This window comes from Anabrus simplex, chromosome 2 (genome assembly GCF_040414725.1).
Source record: "Anabrus simplex isolate iqAnaSimp1 chromosome 2, ASM4041472v1, whole genome shotgun sequence".
NCBI classification, from domain to species: Eukaryota; Metazoa; Arthropoda; class Insecta; order Orthoptera; family Tettigoniidae; genus Anabrus; species Anabrus simplex.
This window is the reverse complement of record NC_090266.1, coordinates 1,088,572,020-1,088,593,617: the sequence shown is the minus strand read 5'-3', so window position 1 is coordinate 1,088,593,617 and position 21,598 is coordinate 1,088,572,020. Positions and strand designations below refer to the sequence as shown.

General features: G+C 37.8%; 1 protein-coding gene across 2 annotated transcripts in view; it reads right to left on the bottom strand.

Annotated features, from left to right (window-relative positions):
• Positions 1-3,249: 3,249 nt before the first annotated feature.
• ORMDL (Orosomucoid 1-like) overlaps positions 3,250-21,598 on the bottom strand; it is a 76,037-nt gene continuing 57,688 nt past the window's right edge. For both annotated transcript variants that reach the window (XM_067142049.2, XM_067142050.2), the window contains exon 4: positions 3,250-3,708. In XM_067142049.2, the coding sequence (XP_066998150.2) occupies positions 3,573-3,708 (136 nt within the window). In that variant the 3' untranslated portion in view covers positions 3,250-3,572. The remainder of the gene's footprint in view (positions 3,709-21,598) is intronic.

Below are 21,598 nucleotides of genomic sequence, written 5' to 3'. Positions count from 1 at the left end.
TCTAGTTATGTTCATTAGATCTTGATTTCTGAAATGATAATCTGCTGCTCAGTATCTTTCACTCTGATAGTTACTTTCTTACTCAGCTTCTTTTCTTTGTTTTGAATCTCTGTATCTCAATAGTCTCCTATTCCTATTCTGTATAGCAACCTTTTCACCTTACTTTTTAGCTAGTGGTTTAATGTCACACTAACACATCGAAGGCTTTCGGCAATGCAAGGATGGAACAGGGCTGAAAATGAAAATATACCGGGCGAGTTGGCCGTGCGCGTAGAGGCGCGCGGCTGTGAGCTTGCATCCGGGAGATAGTAGGTTCGAATCCCACTATCGGCAGCCCTGAAGATGGTTTTCCGTGGTTTCCCATTTTCACACCAGGCAAACGCTGGGGCTGTACCTTAATTAAGGCCACGGCCGCTTCCTTCCTACTCCTAGGCCTTTCCTATCCCATCGTCGCCATAAGACCTATCTGTGTCGGTGCGACGTAAAGCCCCTAGCAAAAAAAAAAAAAAAAAAAAAAAAATGAAAATATAGTGGCTGTGGCCTTAATTAAGGTACAGCCATACAAGTGAAAATGCAAGTGTGAAATTTGGAAACAATGGAATACTATTTTCAGAGCTGCCGACGGTGGGATTCGAATCCAACATCTCCCAAATGCAAACTCACAGCCACGCGACCCAAACTGCACGGTCAACTAACCTGGTAGTGAAGTAAATGAGAATTTTGGAAAAAATAATCTCAATTCGAGGTAAGGATATAAACCTTAAGGCAACCTGGACTCACTCAGTCTTTTCACCTTTACTACCTAATGATTAACATGTAGATGACTCATCTGATGTTGGTATGCTGAATTCAAAATTTCCCTCCCGTTTCCCCTTTTTAATCTTGGCCAATATTGTATTGCCTTTCTAGCTAAATCTGCTTGTATACTTATGTCTTCACATAGGATTCTAACTCCACTATTAGCTGTACATTCGGGTAGAGTCATTATTATTATTATTATTATTATTATTATTATTATTATTATTATTATTATTATTTTACAGAACTTATCACCCAGTACATCTAGATCTTTACTGCCTTTTTCAATGCCCCATACAACGCTCTGGATTTTACAAGCCAATTTAGAATATTTTTCTGCAGCTTATGTTCAGTATTTGGCATCTTCCTCTCCAAATATCTCGTGCTAGATAGAGTGGCCAGCCATTTCGTTTTTGCTCGTCTTATTTGTTCATTCCACTTACCGTTAGATTTTAGCATAATTCCTAAATGGTCCTGTTTTGTTTTATTGACTAATTCTCCATCTTCTATCCACCAGCTTTTATTTCTTTAATTGATTTCCCTTTTTACATACAATTACATTCATTTCCTTAATGTTAATTTTTAATTCCACTTTTTACAATATTCAGCAGCATTTGTAATGCTGCTTTGAATACCAACTGATGTTAAGAGAGAGCAGAAGGACATCATCTGTGAAAACCAGGCCAGGAATTTCTTTATTGTTAAGACATCGGCTTGTCATATCCAAAATATTGTTAGTAAAAAGTAAGAACAATATAGGTGATAGTTTGCACTCCTGCCTAGTGCAATTTTTGTATGTATCTCTCCAACCTTTAAGTCTTCCTTTACTTTAGCCGTGCATTTAACCTCTGAATACAGTTCTTCTATGGCATTAATATGGTAATTTTATTTTAACATCCCTATTCTAGACAGTTTCACAGTGATTGCCCGTCTGCTGACAGAATCAAAAGATTTCCGTAAATCTATTGCTGTAATGTCTAATTTATCATCTTTTCTCTTTAAGTATTTATCCATTACTGTTTTAATGACAAATATTTTGTCTGAAGTTCTCATTCCTTTCCTAAATCCGGACATATATGCAGAGAGCATAGACTAATTCTCTGCCCATTTTATGAGTATTTTTGCTAATATCCCAGTATAAATATTTGCTAAGTGTGTCCAACAGAGTAATGCCCCTATATTTATTTGTACTAGGTCTCTCTTCCTTCCTTTTGTATGAAACATAATTCTGTCTTACCAAAATCTTGGGATTTTCCTACCATTAACAGTTTTGTTAAATATTATTTCTGTTATTCCCAACATATGACTGTTGTTACCCAGCTCATTCCAAAATTTGTGAATCCACTAATAGCACCTAATTTTTCCCTCTTTCCTTTTTCTATTATTGCTAATGCTTCATCTGTAGTTATTGGATCATCTGGTAAGGGTAGAGTGTTCTCCACATGTCCTGGTATACCAGTCTCATTTTTAGTCACTTTCCATCTATCATGACGCCATAATAATCCCTTAACCTACTCTATCCACTCATTGTTGGTTATGTTTGCTCGGTTCTTTTTTATTTTCCTTACAGTACTCCACCCAGTGCTCGCACACAACACGCCTCAATAGCACTCACTTAAATAGCACTAACTCTTTGACAGAACTCTACTCCAGACTTATCTGGCCATTTTTAAATAGGGATGCCAGTGGTTCCAGAATAGTCCCGAAGCTGGATATGCCCAGAACGCTCTCAGACCCCAATTGTCATGAGGTTTCCAGCAGTGGCTGGAGGCATCCTGGGAGATATCAGAGGGCCTCTCCTTTCACTTATATACCAGTCCCGAGTTGGGGAATAAATACCCACTTGTAACTAAAATTTCTTCTCAGGGTTCTTCTGCTCTTCACTTTGCCTCAGCTTCACTCATCGGGGAACATATGGATTCGATCTCGAGTCGTCTGGGTAATTGCTGGCTTACTGGCTATCAGGTACTTCACATACGATGATATGAAATTTTATTGGGAATGATAATACTATAAATAGCTCCCAAAATCTCAGAATAAAATGGCAGACACCACCACAATATGACAATATGTACGAATGGGTGCAAGCATTTGCAATTAGCACCTTATAAATTGAAAAATCATCAGAGCACTTACAAGGAAGTTTCAGAAACCTTAGCAGAAAAGTCATACACAAAATTCCTGTTTAATACCACTATAGCCTAGAACTGAAATAAATATGTTCTAACAAAAATATAAAAATCGAAGTGTGTACATGTACTAACCTGAAATTCAAGCAGTAGTAATATAGATATGCTATACTGTACATTAAAGATCTCATTGTAGGTACAGGTATACAGCATTAACTTTACAGCATGGACACAGGATTGTAGGAGAAGTATTTTAAATAATTAAATTAAGAGTGTTTTTTAAGAAGAGTAAAAGTTTGGATTAAGAAAACTATAATATATCACATTTGTCCAACAGATTCTTTGAATTATATCTACATTTCTATGACACATTTAATGTTTTATGGACAGGAGGATTAATCACTCTTCAATACAAAAATACCAAGGGAATCATTAAAAGTATACCTTATACATTTACATCCTGTAAGGAATAGTAATCTCTGTTACAAAACACCTTTCAAAACACCATCAGTCTTCTGGAGCACAACCTTAAGAACTAATAGAAACACTTCAATTCAGACAAGCACAACGCACAAAATAAATTAACTTTGCACTATGTTTTGATCTTGTCTTGACTATCTTTTTCTATTGCAGTGAATAAAGCTGTCAGTATTTGTTGATTCCAAACAAGCGCACCTCATGGAACTGTGGCAATTTTGGCAGTACCACTATCACCATTGATATAAAGTTGACAAGGAAGTGATCTGCAGCATACCGCGTGTAAATAGTTGTCAAAAAAAATCTGCAAAGAGAAATTACGACAGTAAGTTCAGCTATAAGAACACCAAAAAAGGAGGACGAGTTGATGGTGGTGATAAGGGCAAGGAAAACCTATTTCCAATTAATATGACTACAGCCCAAATTTGGGCATTCAAAGTTGCCAAAATAAGCAGGCAAAATATGGAAAATAAGCACTTCATATTTTTTTTAAAAAGACAATTCAAAACCATATTAATATTTACACACACTTACACAAGAACATGATGTATAAATTTATGTTTAGCAATGGAAGTATGTTGCCTTCACCATACTGCGTCCATCTCTACTCTGCATTTACTGGCAATTCATGTTTACAGAAAATCAAACCCTATAATAATCTATGACAGACAGGCTATTTTGGAACAGAGGCTTAGAGGGGAAAGGGTGATTGCGGGAAAAGGTAAGCAACATCCTATATGGAGTATTTACTAGACCATTAGGAGGCTCAGGTAGTCTTGGGAATACCAGGAATTTCTTTGTATTTACAAGGGATGAAAAACTTGTGATCTGCTGATATCTCACCATTACCAACTGTATGTATTACATTCCTAGATGAAAGAATATTAGAATACCACATTCATGTTCTGAAAAAGTATCATACCAAAATAACAGGGAAAAGTGAATACATAAATCAATGTACAGCTGCAAAAGGCAAAAAGAGGTGCTAAGTCTTATAAAATACAGCAAAGGCTAAATTAGGCAAAATAATAACTGGCCCTAAGAGCTGCCAGCCTCTCACTGCTGGGTTCTATGGTTCAAATCCTGGTCACTCCATGTGAGATATGTGCTAGACAAAGAAGAGGCAGGACAGGTTTTTCTCAGAGTACTCTGGTTTCTTCTGTCAATATTCATTCAAGCAACGCTCTCCAATATCATTTCATTTCAATTGTCAATCATTAACACGTTGGAAACGATGTCACCCCTTGTGGATTGACGGACACTCATACAAAATATCGTTTGTCATCCCTCATGGGGTGACACGGTAGTGCGTTCAGGCCTCACAACTTTAGGCTGTCGCACGAAACTAGCGCTACCATTTGCTGTTGTATTGCATTGCTTGTTCACGTAATGTGTTCACAGAGTGCACCGTGGTGCCCATTCCTTTCTCAGCATGCTGTGCATTGTGCAACAGAGAGTGGAATTTCTCTAGCATTTGTCACCCCGTATGCAACCATCAGAATTCAATTATTAACGGCAAGGAAAATAATGTGGACTGGAGTCTATTATTGCTTTATTCTTACATACTATTGTTACATAACTTCAGAAACGGTTATTATTAGATCAATGGAACCACTGTTCTAAGGAAAGTTAAAATTACAAAAGAAAACACAGATGAAGATATATCATGCTAGTCATTGAATTTATGACATAGTATAAGTGATATAAAAGGATAACAGTTTTTACAAGATACACATCACTTGTAAATCAACTCATAGTGAGGTTTGCATAAGAATGCTTTGTCCAGGCAATGTTTACAGTGTGTCGTTACTTTCTTTGCTTTCCTTGCAGCCTCTCAACCTCCAGTTTCGTTAAGCTCTTTGTAACATATGTTGCAATATTTCCTTCTCTTCCATGTGGAATTTCCAGCCTTTTCAGTTTCTTCCGTCTCCACAAGGAGATGGATACCACAGTTGTGACGAGGTGTTTCTACTTCATCCAACAAGCACATCAGTTCAAGAGCACATTGCTCCTTGAAGGTAGTGATGGACATTTTCTGCAGCTTTGGCACTGTTTGATAGTTTCTGAATGCAATCCATGAATTCACAAAGCTTGTTCCAATTAGTAGTTCCGTCACTACCATGTGATACCATCTGACAGTTTTCTGAGCGGATGTATTATAGGATGATAGCTGATCAGATACACCAATGCCAGGCTTTGCTTTGTTATAATCAATAACTACGGATGGTTTGAAAATTTCCCTGTTACTCTCATCATGTTTTCCTGAAGATACAAATTCTACCTGGTGCTCAGTGAGCTCTTGCTTGTCCATCCACTTCAGTGCTAGGATACCATTCTGTGATTCCTTAACAACCATTTCTCCTTTCTTGACTCTTTCTTTTAGACCTGGTGGAAGCTCAACTGTATTCTTCTGCAAGGTACCAACCAGGTGAGTGTGTCTAGCTAGGAGTTTCTTCACCAGATCAACAGACGTGTAGAAATTGTCTGCAAACAAAGCTGATCCACTGTCTAAATAAGGATCCTTAAGTTCCATCACAATAGCTGTAGCATGTGGTAGTCCAGGGTTAGCAGTTGTCCCTTTGCTGCAGTACACTTTTGTGGTGTAAGTATAGCCGTCTGTATCACATAGTTTGAATACCTTCACCCCCTATTTATGAGCCTTTTTTGGAATAAACTGGCAAAATATTAGTCTTCCCTGAAGGGGATCACAGATTTGTGAAAGATTAATGTTTCTTTGGCTCATTTAATTCTTTGAAATTCTTATTGAGCTTTAGAACAAGAGGTGCAATTTTATACAACGTGTCTTGACCTCTGTTCGCTTCACTGTTGAAATGCCAGAAACGCAAAATTAGTAAGCACTTTTCCCGCTTCATTACATGACCCCCAACATAGTTTTTATACAGTCTGTTCTTTCTTGACCAATAATTATGTAGTTTGGGAAACTGTGCTAAGCCCATCCACATCAATAAGCCTAAGAACTTTTCATGTCAGCACAATATTGATATCAGTCCATTGAGTGAATCTACTCCACCAACTCAAACATTTCCCTTGCAACACATTCCTTGCATTTTCATTGGTCTCATGCACCATCATATTGATGATATCATCAGTAACTACCGCACGATACAAATCAACTGACCGAGATTTAGCACTCAGACGAAATTTTAAATCAGGGCTACATGTGAATAAAAAATGTTTCTGCAAAACTGAGAACGTTCCCCAGTAATTGTCACTGGCTGGTGATATGGTTGAATCATCGCACGATGCAGCACCGGATTCTTTGCTAGTGTCCCTCACTACAGAAACTACTGTCCAATTTCGACTCAGAAAAGGTGGCATCGCATTGCAAATCTGAAGTCAACATCACTTGATTCTGCATTTGAACACTTTTCAGGTTCTTCTTCTATCTCTCTATCGGTAATCATGGCTTACTCAACACAGAAACACATATAACATGAATTAAATTCTTGTCACAAAACTATAAATTGCAAGGAACTCGTTGAAAGGCATGTAAATCAACAGCTCACAACACAGAGCACAGTGTTCCACGACAACAAAGGTAAAAATGCCGTGCTTTCCCTGTTGCATTGTCAACCTAATAAACATATGTCACTCCAATAGCGGGACACAAAAATAGTAACTTTGAACATAAATTATGACTTTCATTATCATCTATGAATGAAATTATGCACATCCGTAGCCCACAACAACCTGAAATATGTATATCACATTTCCGTAGTATACCACGAAAAAAGCAAATGTACATGTCAACGTTAACGTGTTAATCTTTAAGCCAGAGGAACGTGATAGTTTCGATAGCCAGTACAGTTCCTGTCCTCGGCGCTAGATGGGGGCTTCATTAATTTCATCCCTGACCTGGTCAAATGACTGGAAACAGGTTGTGGATTTTCAATAATTGACCCTGAAACTTCCAAATATCCAAGTTCTAAATATGACTACCTGATGCACAGAGCAAACAAAATCTATGAACAGAACCCATCATCTCAGATAAGAGATTCACAAGTCCATCACACTTCCTTATCTTTTCAGTTTCTTTCATATGAATTTCCAATTTACAATAGGACTAGAAAATAATAACAGTTAAATATTTTACTATAACAAGATTTTTGTACCAAAACAGCATACACAAGATTGTTAGTCACACTAATTTAGTCCATTACACTTCAATGGAGCATTTTAATTTCAAATGTAACAAAATTCAAAACTGGAATAAAACAAGGCACCCTCCTCAGTAGTAAACCCTATGCTAAACAAAACATTAAATTTTCTAATATAACCGAATTCCACTATGAGATTATTGCTACAAAGTATAACACCATATTTAGCCAACAAATGGAAAAAGCCTTCATGATGATAGCATGATAAAGTGATTAAATATTTTAATGATTGGGTGATTAATTTAACAATATTGTAAATTACTAATTACATACATACATACATACATACATACATACATACATACATACATACATACATACATACATACATACATACATACATACATACATTATCATTATCATTATAGACTGTTATGCCTTTCAGCGTTCAGTTTGCAAGCGTCTGTGAATTTACTAAACGTCGCCACAATCCTCAATTTGCAACTAGTGTTGTGGCCTCATTTAGTTCTGTACATCTTATCTTTAAATCGTTAGAAATGGAGTCTAACCATCGTCGTCTTGGTCTACCTCTACTTCTCTTACCCTCCATAGCAGAGTCCATTATTCTCCTAGGTAACCTATCCTCCTCCATTCGCCTCACATGACCCACCACCGAAGCCGGTTTATGCGTACAGCTTCATCCATCGAGTTCATTCCTAAATTAGCCTTTATCTCCTCATTCCGAGTTCCCTCCTGCTATTGTTCCCACCCGTTTGTACCAGCAATCATTCTTGCTACTTTCATGTCTGTTACTTCTAACTTATGAATAAGATATCCTGAGTCAACCCAGCTTTTGATCCCATAAAGCAAAGTTGGTCTGAAAACAGACCGATGTAAAGATAGTTTTGTCTGGGAGCTCACTTCCTTCTTACAGAATACTGTTGATCGCAACTGTGAGCTCACTGCATTAGCTTTACGACACCTTGATTCAATCTCACTTACTATATTACCATCCTAGGAGAACACACAACCTAAATACTTGAAATTATTGACCTGTTCTAGCTTTGTATCACCAATCTGACATTCAGTTCTGTTGAATTTCTTACCTTCTGACATCAATTTAGCCTTCGAGAGGCTAATTTTCATACCATACTCATTGCACCTATTTTCAAGTTCCAAGATATTAGACTGCAGGCTTTCGGCACAATCTGCCATTAAGACCAAGTCGTCAGCATAGGCCAGACTGCTTACTACATTTCCATCTAACTGAATCCCTCCCTGTCATTTTATACCTTTCAGCAGATGATCCATGTAAACTACGAACAGCAAAGGTGAAAGATTACAGCCTTGTCTAACCCCTGTAAGTACCCTGAACCAAGAACTCATTCTACCATCAATTCTCACTGAAGCCCAAATGTCAACATAAATGCCTTTGATTGCTTTTAATAATCTACCTTTAATTCCATAGTCCCCCAGTATAGTGAACATCTTTTTCTTCAGTACCCTGTCATATGGTTTCTTGAGATCTACGAAACTTAAATACAACTGCCTATCCCTCTCGTAGCATTTTTCATTTACCTGGCACATACTGAAAATCTGATCCTGACAGCCTCTCTGTGGTCTGAAACCACACTGATTTTCATCCAACTTCCTCTCAACGACTGATCGCACCCTCCCTTCCAAGATGCCAGTGAATACTTTGCCTGGTATACTAATCAATGAGATACCTCGATAGTTGTTGCAATCCTTCCTGTTCCCTTGCTTATAGATAGGTGCAATTACTGCTTTTGCCTAATCTGAAGGTACCTTACCAACACTCCATGCTAATTTTACTACTCTATGAAGCCATTTCATCCCTGCCTTCCCACTATACTTCACCATTTCAGGTCTAATTTCATCTATTCCTGCTGCTTTATGACAATGGAGTATATTTACCATCCTTTCCACTTCCTCAAGCGTAATTTCACCAACATCATTTTCCTCCTCCTCATGAGCTTGGCTGTTCGCAACACCAGCATGATGAATTCCTTTTACACTGAAAAGATGTTCAAAATATTCCCTCCACCTTTCCAGTGATTCCCTGGGATCTATTATGAGTTTGCCTGAATTACTCAAAAAACTGTTCACTTCCTTTTTCCCTCCCTTCTTAAGATTTTTTATTACTGTCCAGAAAGGATTCCCTGCTGCTTGACCTAGCCTTTCCAGGTTATTACCAAAATCTTCCCACGACTTCTTTTTGGATTCAACAACTATTTGTTTCGCTCTGTTTCTTTCATTTACGTACAAATCCCTGTCTGCCTCGGCCCTTGTTTGGAGCCATTTCTGATAAGCCTTCTTTTTACGTTTACAAGCTGCTCTCACTTCATCATTCCACCAAGACGTTTGCCTTTTCCCATCTTTACACACAGTTGTTCCTAGGCATTCCGTTGCTGTTTCTACTACAGCATCCCTGTATGCCACCTATTCACTTTCTATATCCTGAACCTGCTTACTGTCTACTGTTCAAAACTTCTCACTAATCATATCCATGTACTTCTGTCTAATTTCCTCGTCCTGGAGGTTTTCTACCCTTATTCGTTTGCAGACAGATTTCACTTTCTCTACCCTAGGCCTAGAGATACTTAGTTCACTACAGATCAAATAGTGGTCTGTATCATCGAAAAATCCCCGGAAAACTCGTACATTCCTAACAGATTTCCTGAATTCGAAGTCTGTTAAGATATAGTCTATTATGGATCTGGTACCCCTAGCCTCCCATGTATAGCGGTGAATAGCCTTATGCTTGAAGAATGTATTTGTAACAGCTAAACCCATACTAGCACAGAAGTCCCGCAAACGCTTCCCATTCCCATTAGCTTCCATATCTTCCCCACATTTACCAATCACCCTTTCGTATCCTTCAGTTCTATTCCCAACTCTTGCATTGAAATCGCGCATTAGCACTATTCTATCCTTGCTGTTGACCCTGACCACGGTCACTCAATGCTTCATAAAACCTGTCAACTTCATCCTCATCTGCACCCTCACATGGTGAATACACAGACACAATTCTAGTCCTAATTCCTCCAACTGACAAATCTATCCACATCATTCGCTCATTTACATGCCTAACAGAAATTATGTGCGTGCAATGGTATTCCTGATAAAGAGCCCTACCCCAGACTCTGCCCTTCCCTTTCTAACACCCATCCAGTACACTTTATAATCTCCTATCTCTTCCTTGTTATCTCCCCTTACCCGAATATCACTTACTCCTAGCACATCCAGATGCATCCTCTTTGCTGACTCAGCCAGTTCTACTTTCTTTCTTCCATAAGCCCCATTAATATTGATAGCTCCCCATCGAATTCCATTTCGTTCGCCCAGTTGTTTCCAAGGAGTCCCTCGCCTGTCAAATGGGAGTGGGACTCTGTTACTTCCATAGGTCCGAGGCTTGCTTAAAATGTTCTGAGCTCGGTAAATTCATGAAGCAGGATGCTACCCTACTTGCACATAGTCCAAGTGAGGATCTCTCCTCTAACGGGTTATGGACCACCGGTGGGTTGTATAATCCTAGCCGCCTGAGCACAAGGAGGACCAGGACTCAGAATATGTCCGAGATGCCCACTCCCATTCCATAGCAACTGGTATCCCGACTCTCAGGACCACTTACTAGGCCACTCAGCCGTTGCCCATGGTTCACGAACTAGGACGTGACTACAGCAATATTATGTTCAAAACACTAGAATTCTCATTTTTTAGTATAAGTTTCTCACAATTATAATGTCAAAAGTACCATATCTGTGATTATTTCCCAAAAATGTCTTCAGACAATTAGTTTCTAATAGAATGGTTTATTACATAGGACACAAAATAATTTAATTTTGCCAACTGCGAATATAAAAAGCTATTCAAGTATTTCAATAGTGCAATTACCAGCATTTCACCCCTGTGTGAATAGCGAGCTTGTCAGTTGGATTGCCACATCTTTCCAAGATGCTGACGGCTAGGTGCCACTGAGACATCTGCAAGGGTCCTTTTAGGACAATGCAGTGACAGGGCACTAGAGTAGATAGGTACCTCCACTTATATGAATACTTTTCTTTGACACTAGCTTGGAAAGGTGTCGCAGAACAACTTGTAAGCCCCGTTACAACACAACGGCAAATTGCCAGTAATTTCATGATTGAAATGACATAAGAGATTGAATACTTCTAATATTCTAATAATTTATCCAATTTTTCTTGTAAATGTATGCTTTTGATTTAATACCTCATGGAAATAGCAAATGTAACTTTTAACCATATCATTATAAGAGACACAATCACAACATGTAGTAAAACAAGAACAAGAAATCTTAAGTTATTTCTTCACATCTGTTCCACTTCAAATGCAAGATTTTACAACAATGATTTTAAATAGGCGTACTTCTACAACTCAAAAATTTGATATCTTAAAGGGATTTTCATCATGGAATATTACATATTTTATGTGCTATCTAATTTCTATAATTTGAAGTTCTATTAATTGAATTCTCTTATATCTCAAAGGGTATTTTATTCCCAGATCTAAATAATTATTCTGAACTCGAAGTTACGCAGAACATCATGCTTATGCGTACTAAATGATCCCCAAGTATAACTAGTTCCCTTAGTAGGAACCTAAACTTAAGTTGTCCTCTTATTTAGGAATAAGCATTCTCTACATTTTAGTCAGAGTATTGTTCGACTAGACACATGCCACAGAATCTTAATGGTACTGCACTTTGCAACTTTGAGTAACTGCAGCTTGAAACCCTACCTGAGGACACTTCACAACCTGCAGTAAGCTATTTTACAGTAGTGATGTTGAATTTGAATTAGGGAGTTTCTGACTCTCTGGATTACAAGGGAACGTCGGAAGTGGTTAAGTCTACGATCGCGATGAAACTTGGAAAACACATTAAGGTACACGTAAAAGATGTCAGCATCAATTTTGGATGCCGACATTCATTAGGGCGTTAACTAAGGGGCCTAAAAATTGCGACATTTCAAGTTCCGTGCGAATAGCGATGAATACCTGCTGATCAATGCTAAGCCTGCACACTGCCTGCCTAGTGCCACACCTCTGCACCCCCTCCTTTTGGTTCACCACGGCATATTTCCCTTCTCCCCGCGCCTGCCGGTCTGCATAGCTGTTGAACGGGCCCGCGCTATTCTTTGCGTACTCTATCAGCCTTCCTCATAGCTCTCCTTTACAATCCCCATTTTGTATTTGTCAGTTTACTTTTCCTGAAAGGTTTATAAAAACGCTTGTGAAGATTCCTTAAGCGTAATGTCGATGAGCATGTCAAAAATTATTTTTCATCTTTCAGCAAATCACGGAAGGCACAGTGTAGAAGGTCCGCTGAACCTTCGCGAGCTGCAGCTTTATGACGCGATTGAGGGTGAGCGTTAAGCAGTCAACTGTTTTGAAATAGGTTTTGACGCTCACGGGGTGATGTCACACTGCATAACATAGGCCGTAATAACGTAGATTGAAGCATGGTCTTTTGCGCTGCATGTGAAATTTTAGGTTTTAGTTTTCAGCACTGGACCGTCTGATATATAAAAAATTAACTTGTGTCCTTATCCCGAGGTGGTGCAGCTCTTTTCAGGCACACCCCCAATGGAGGTGAGCTGCATGTACCATTTCAACCACAGACCGGTCCTCCTGCCATCCTTAAATTTCTGGCAGTACCGGGAATTGAACCCGTGCCCCCGAAGACTGCAACTAATATCACTAACCGTTATGCTATGGAGGTGGACACCGTCTGATATGTCGATACCAATAACTCTCTTGTTTGTTTTTTTAAAACAAATATTTGTGTTTTCCGTTGTTTCCGTCAATGAATATACATATAACAACATGTATTTCAATTACTTTTATTTTATTTTTCAGAGCTATTTTAAAGACATAAAAAGAAGGTCTGGATCTGTAACCAGGTTTTGGTATCCTGAGGTACCGAATCACATTTCATTCATTGAGATCCTCTTCCTGGGCACGTAATATCTTTAAATAAAAAGATATTTAATGTTGTTTAAAGGTGGATGATTTAATTTAATTAATTTCATATGTATGTCCATTCTAAAGGACACTAAAGACAGCTTTAAAAATAGTTGTAGAAGTAAATAATCATTTAAGTGTAAGTCGGATGCGGTAACCCATCCCACGTTTGACCACACCCGACGGTGCTTAACTCGGGGTTGTACACATGAATGTGACAGCTCACCGGAATTAGCAGGAATGAAAGTATAACATTTGAATAAAATGTGGGTATATTAGTCTAGGTTATTTATTATCAATATATATGAAAAGGAACATTATTGAAAGGCTTTCAATAATTATTGTACGAGAAGAAGCAATGTATAGTGCCGGTCCCATTCAACAGCTAAGCAGACGGGCAGGCGCGGGGAGAAGGGAAACGTGCGGTGGTGAACCACAAGGGCGGGGTAGGGGAGGAGGTGCAGACGTGTGGCACTAGGCAGGCAGTGTGCCGGCTTAGTATTGGCCAGCAGGTATTCATCGCTGTTCGGGTGGAACTTGAAATGTTGCAACTTTTAGGCCCCTTAGTTAACACCCTAACAAATGTCTGCACCCAAAATTGATGGTGACATCTTTTTTACGTGTACCTCAATGTGTTTTCCAAGTTACATCGCGATCGGAGACTTAACCATTGCTGATGTTCCCTTGTGAGTAGAACCTGTGTTTTGTTCTCTTGTGTTGTATAATGTTCATTGAAATGGGCACAAAACTGTACTAATGAACAAAAAATTTGTATGCTTCAATTATGATGGAAGTATGACAAAGAAACTTCCAGAATTCATAACGACTTTAGTACGAGGTTTCTCGATGTACCGTTACCAACTTTACAACATATGAGAAAACTTTACTTCAAATTTGAAAGAGCAGGTAACATTAGAGATGCATCAAGATCCGGTAGGCTATGTAATGTCCGTAACGAAGGAAAACTCAATTGGTTGCTCATAAATTTGAAGCAAGTCCTTATAAGTCAACAAGGAAGGCATGTGCTCTGTTGGGCATATCTTGAAGGAGAATGCAGAGAATCTTAAAAGATGTAAAATTCAAGACTTTTCACCAAAACTTACTTCCCAGTTTTCATCAGGTTGATTATGACAGAAGACTTGAGTTCTGTGAATTGTTTGTAATCTGGAACGAAGCAGATCCAAATTTTTGGCGATCAATTTCATGGAGAGATGAGGCAATTCAAGTCAAATGGACAAATTAATCGCCATAATTGTCTTTATTGGTCCAACACAAACCACCGTCAGATAATGGAGAAAGAGGTCAATGTTCCAAGAATTGTTGTCTGGGAGGAATTTCAGGTATTGTATTAATAGGACCTTATTTATTTTGAGAAACAATTACTTCAGTAGCTTATTTAGAAACACTGCAGAACTTTGTACCTAGGTAGTACCCGAGCTGGAAAACAATCACTTTTGGCATTTCGTTTGGCGACATGATGGAGTTCCACCACACTTTGGATTGAACGTTCATAACCTTTTAGATAAAACATCCATAGAGTGGAACAGACATCGTGGGACTATTGATTGGCCACAACAATCTTGTGATGTGCTTTCAGTCTATAGGGGACTGTGAAGAATATAGTTTTTTTTTTTTTTTTTTTTTTGTAATGCCAAAAACATGTAGATGAACTGAGAATACCCATTGAAAATGCGTTTCATGCCATTAATAAAGATAAACCTCTTATGTCCTGTATGGTGAATAAGCTGTAAGTCGTTGCATGAAACGTATTGAACAAGGCACTTTGAACAATCTTTGTCTTAACGGTTGCATAGTATGTTAGGTGGAGCTGACTTTTGTGCCACCCAGTATATAATCATTCCTTACGATTATAGACAGAAAGGCGAGTCAATCATGGTATTACTCCAATTCTTGCAACCGAACAAGGGATGTTAGAATAATGTAGTAGCAGAGCTTAACACAAAAAACAAAACAGTATGGCATATGAAAGCATAGCATTGATAGCAAATGAGCTGTCTCTTTTATACTGCATCCTTGTAGAGCTACAGTGACTACTTCTGGTTCATGTTCTTGCCTCGGCTGCTACCTAAAAATATACTTACTGCAATGTTGAGAACCGAGCTCGATAGCTGCAGTCGCTTAAGTGCGGCCAGTATTCAGTATTCGGGAGATAGTGGGTTCGAACCCCACTGTCGGCAGCCCTGAAGATGGTTTTCCGTGGTTTCCCATTTTCACACCAGGCAAATGCTGGGGCTGTATCTTAACTAAGGCCACGGACGCTTCCTTCCCATTCCTAGGCCCTTCCTGTCCCATCGTCGCCATAAGACATATCTGTGTCGGTGCGACGTACAACAAATAGCAACGTTGAGACTCTTCTCAGTGTAGTAATCAGTTCAAGTCACCTTTGAGTGCAAATAGGGATTACTAAATCAAGGTTAACTAGCTACTAAATAAATATACTTTGACACAGACTGATTTTTAAATTTTGGCTATAAGACATTTTCTTCTTCTTCTTTCCGATAAGGCCTGCTAAGGACCACGTTCCAATTTCAATTCAGTTCTTAATACAATCAAAGAAAATGAATATGTAATCTCCCTTACTAAAACCAAGAAAATGAAATTATGACCAAATCAAATGCAGTAGCTATAAAAATGAAAATGTAGCTATGAAATTCCATCAGCAAATAACACTTGATTGTTTCATCTGTTGAACCTCCCATAGGTTACAAAAAAAAAAAAAAAAATTCTTGACAACATTATTCATTAAAATATTTAATTCCTTTCCAAATACATGGATCCCTGTACTCTGATGGTATTCAAACTTGACAATTATCACTGATCTGACATTTATCATAAACAGATAAACATTACAATGATAATGCAATAATAATAATAAAAATGTGTCATTAAAAAAAAAAAAAAAAAGCCACTGAAGTAAACCTTAATTTCTTACCATGTGTATGAAAAATTTGATTACTCAGAACATTCAAGGATAATGGAGTCATTTCTCCCTTTATAATTACTTTTGATTGTCATTTAAATTATTCAAAAATCATTTTTCAAATCAACCTTTTTACATCAGTGTAAAGAAAATTCATTCTGTAAAATTTTACAATTTACATTTATTTGCCAGAGGTTACTGAACTGCTTGAACTAAGATCTGTTAATTAACATAAAATTCCACTATTCATATAAAACTGAATTCACAAAATACTAGTTCAGTAACACACATCATTTTGTTGATGTTGTTGCTAGACACTGTTTTCTGGATTTTAAGCAAGTCATCTTCTTATCCTATTTCAACTAAAATAGAGAAGGTAACTCTCTCACTCAAACAAATTAATAAAGAAATTAGACTAGTGTTTACAATGGAGTCACAGTCAAATGTCGGCTACTATCAAAATCAAATAATATAAACACACCTGAAAAAACAAAGACATCCTATCTCTACTCTGCTCTCAATTATTTACATGCAAATTATCCACGCACATAACTGTACAATGATAATTCAATATCAGGTAGTATAGAAGTATATTTCAATGCAGCTCACTGATTTCAGTGTCCATGGATTATAAAATCACTAAAATCAATGCTAACCATGACCATAAATAATATTGATTTCATGGCTATCTTCAATCCTAGCAAATGTGACATTAAATTGCGTTACTGAATAAAAATGAAATAAATTACTAACAGCATGGCAAAAACATGTATAGAGCACTGTCAATTAAACTCAATTAATAATAATAAAAAACAATGTCATAATGAAAATCCTATCTTCAAATATCCTAATAACTCAACTGGGTATTTCGTGATACATGACATAAATTTACCACAACTAACGGCTTAACTATGTAATTTTAATAACTAGCGATGTTGCGCCACTCTAGGTTTCTGGATCTATCACTTGGTCTTTATTATTTATCGGTGAACACTAACTTGCCATTTCATCCCCCAGCTCATCGGCTGGTTCATGTACAGGTATTATTTCCCTCAGCTCCAAAATGCTGGTAAATAAATTCTTCTTCTTCTCCTTCCATTAAGATGATTTCCTACTATTAATCTGGACCTCTTTCAATACTTAGTAACCTTGTCACTCAACATCGTATTTTCCAACAAAATTAAATAATTCCTTTACACACAACATTGTGCAACTACCCAATTGGTTATCACGGATTATTTCTGTGAAATAGGAATATAACTGAAAAAACCTTTTGTCATCAAGACCGTAGAACAATAAAAGTTCCTAATTGACTCATATAAATATTACAATGCTCTTCCCTGGCGTGTTTTGCTGGTTATTTAAACATCAAAAATTATTATTACCCTGAAAATAAATTACAGCACACTCAATTCTGCCATCTCATAAAATATGTGCTTATGGCACCTCATTTATACCAAAAATAAGCCAGACATAATCATTAAAATTAACATTGTTAACCTGGATTGAAAATATACTACTACTACTACTACTACTACTACTACTACTACTACTACTAATAATAATAATAATAATAATAATAATAATAATAATAATAATAAATGTGCATGAATAACAAAAAACATCTCTCAAGAATATGACTGTGCTCCTGACTACATTAAATAAAACACTGACTAAACATTCTCATTGACAACTTGCATAAGTAAATATACAATTTCAGCTAAGCTACATCTTAGATTATTATGAATTCATGACGTACTCACATAGTCGCAACTTCATTCTCCCATCGTCAGCTGGCCTCCATTGTGGGTAAATTAGAACATAGTAAATGGAAGATTACACATCTCCATTATCTTGCAGTATCCAATCATGGCTTATATTAACTTAAATCTAACACACAGTTTGTAATCTTGACGCCTTAAATTTAACACACGATTTATAATCTTGACGTCTTAAATTTAACACACTCCACACTGATTACATACAATATTACGCACTTGTATTACAGTAGGTTATTTACACACTCTTCCCTCGTACTAACTCTCATGTGTTGTACCGCAAATGTTATCCTAACTGCAATACTTATTTGTGTCAGCTTTTACTTCTCCTCGTACACACACAGATATTACTGTTCCAAGCCTCTCCATCTATTTCGCCAAGTCGCCTTCTGCAGTGTTTTGTGTAGGTCGTTTACCTGTGCTTGAAATACCAACTTCCTGCCGCCTCTTGACTAAATACAACAGTAGCTCTATTGTTTGTTTATTGCCAACTCTCGGCTCGCCTCTTACAAATAACTGAAAGTGAAGTGTTAGTTGAAACTTGGATTCCTTCTCGCCTGTGAGACTGTTTGTCATTAACTGCTGAAGGTAGCAATAGACTGTAACAAGTTTCAAATTATTGTCATTACAAATGATAAAATCTCCAGTTTAACATAATTAGTTTCTGTTCCTCAAAATCCAATTTATATTAGTTAAGTAACTGGTATAAAATAGACAATGCTGTCTCAAACATAGCACTGCAGGACCTTGTCCCATACTTAGAACATGTAAATGTACTCTAAGTGTAGTATAACCGTTCACTTATGCAGAGCAATTTCAATTCACATCTAATACGAAGATAGATCTGGACACGACTGATTTGCGAAAAGCGTCTTGTCTGCTAGCTTGGTACAGTTCCGGCAGAATATCACATTACTGCTTTGGGATTCCTACTTTACAGAGCGTCACTTTACTACAATAAAGGTTGTATCATTTCACTGTCTGTCTCGTTTAATTAATAAACTCATGGCCTTTCAATTCATATGCTCTGACTGAAGAATCGACCATCAAATTCTGCATAATTATAATGGCTCGCGTAGTTATATATCCTTTCGCGGATTTGATCATGCGGTCACTATATGGTGGTAACCTTCCACACCTGTTTCTATATTGCGCACTTACTTGTGATTAATTATCTGTTATTCAATTAACATTTTTATTTGTTCCTAAATTAATGTGGTAAAATCTAGTGTCCTGTTCTCACAAAATCTTCGTTAATTAATATCAGATATAGCAGATTTGCTGAATATTACATCCCACTACTTTTAAAAATATAGCAATGGCGAATCATCATTCGCTGAGAGGTATTCATTCTTCATTTATCTGGATGGGTCCAAAACGAATTGAGGGGTTTCTGGTAGACATTTCTGTATCTTCCTTCTCTTTTTAACTTGAGTTTTCTTGTCTAACTCATTGGAAGTTTAAAATATACTGCAGTTTTAGAATTCAAATCAGTTGTAGGGCAATTCACATGTAATACTGAATAAAATTAATATTATTTTCCAAACAGGCTCAATCTGATGGGTGTAATATATGTACCCATACAGTTAGATAGAAAAAGCTAAGTATAAATTCAGACCATCTGCAGTCATCTTTATTTCTTTGCATCAGCTTTCCTTATGTTTATCTGGCTTCCTTATAAACCCATATCAAGATTAAGGATCCGTGAAGACGGCCCCTCAATGAATGCTGAAGCCCACCCTCCTGATAAAGCTGGTACGCAGAGACAAGCTTGTCAGGAGCAGAGAAGTTTTCACTGCTCTCTCTTCCGATGATGACCTGTCACTGTGTTTATCCTATTATACAATACTCGAAAATGAAATTTGGTTATGTGCTTGAATGTTCCTAACTACATTGTACAAAAGCATAGTGGGATGGGGATTGGACTCTTACAGCAATAACACATCCTGCTTACATAACAGATGGCTGCAGGGTCCCTTGGGTGCTTGGGAGATGTCAGTGTCAGTTGAAAGGTATGAATGCCTCAATTCAAAGTGTATGCGAAGGTTGGTCTATGTGGAGTGTAGTGTTTACAAAGGCACAAGTGCCTCAATTCAAAGTGTGTGCGAAGGTTGGTCTATGTGAAGTGTAGTATATACAAGTCATGGCTCATTGTGCAGACCAGTAGGTAACAGGAGAGGCAATTGTCATCAAATGAAGCCATTCATGCACTTACACTGCTTCAAGATGGCTACTCACAAAGGGTATATTGCCAGAATGCTAGGAGTTGCTCAGAATATGATCTGCTATTAGTGAAAATGTTTCCAGGAGACTGCAATTGTTGCCAAAGGAAAACAACCCTAGGGCAGGATTGTTTTTTGCATCTACAAGCAGCTTTTCTTTTTTTTTTTTTTTTTTTCTTTTTTTTTTTTTTTTTTTTTTAAATTTGCTTTATGTTGCACTGACACAGATAGGTCTTATGATGATGATGGGATAAGAAAGGGTTATGAGCGGGAAGGAAACGACTGAGGCCTTACCTAAGGTATAGCCACAGCATTTGCCTGGTGTGAAAATGAAAACTATCTTCAGGGCTGCCAATAGTGGGGTTCGAAAGCATTATCTCCCGAATGCAAGCCAAAAGCTATGTGACCCAAACCAAGCAGCCACTTGCTCGGTTCTACAAGCTCTCTGAGATTGCCATGTTATAGCACGAGCACTAGATGTGGACCTACAGCAGGCTTCTGGAGGAGGAGCTAGTGACCAAACAGTCAGAAAAAGGCTTTGCAAAGCCAATTTAAGATCCTAACACCTGCTCAAGTGCCTGCACTGCACAGATGACATCACAGGAGGAGACTGCAGTTTGCTACAGATCATGCGCATTGGCAGCTAAGAAATTGGCACACTGTGCTTTTCTAAGATTAACATTATATCATTCAGGTAATCATCTGCAAGTCTGGAGAAGAAGTGGGGAGCGATTTCATCGGACAACTATATAACCACCTTGAAAGGCCACATATGTAGCAATCCTGGCATGTAAACTACTGTACAAATTCTGAATGTTACTATGGGGTTTGGTATCCCATGTTCTCTTTACTTCTTGGCATAGCTGGATGATGGTCGTTGCCAAGGTTGGGCTCGACAGCGTGCCGTGGTGCCCCACATATGTTCAATGGGACCGAGTTCTGGAGATCTAACAGGCTACGGGAGTATGCATACTTGATGATGCGTAGCCCTAGGTACATGAGGATGTGCAATTTTGTTCTGGAAGATTGGTTCTTGCAGTGTGTCAAGGTATAACCGGGGGACAGGTTTGACTTCATGAATATATGATACACTCATCATGCTAACCCGAATGAATACCAGAGGCAATCACGA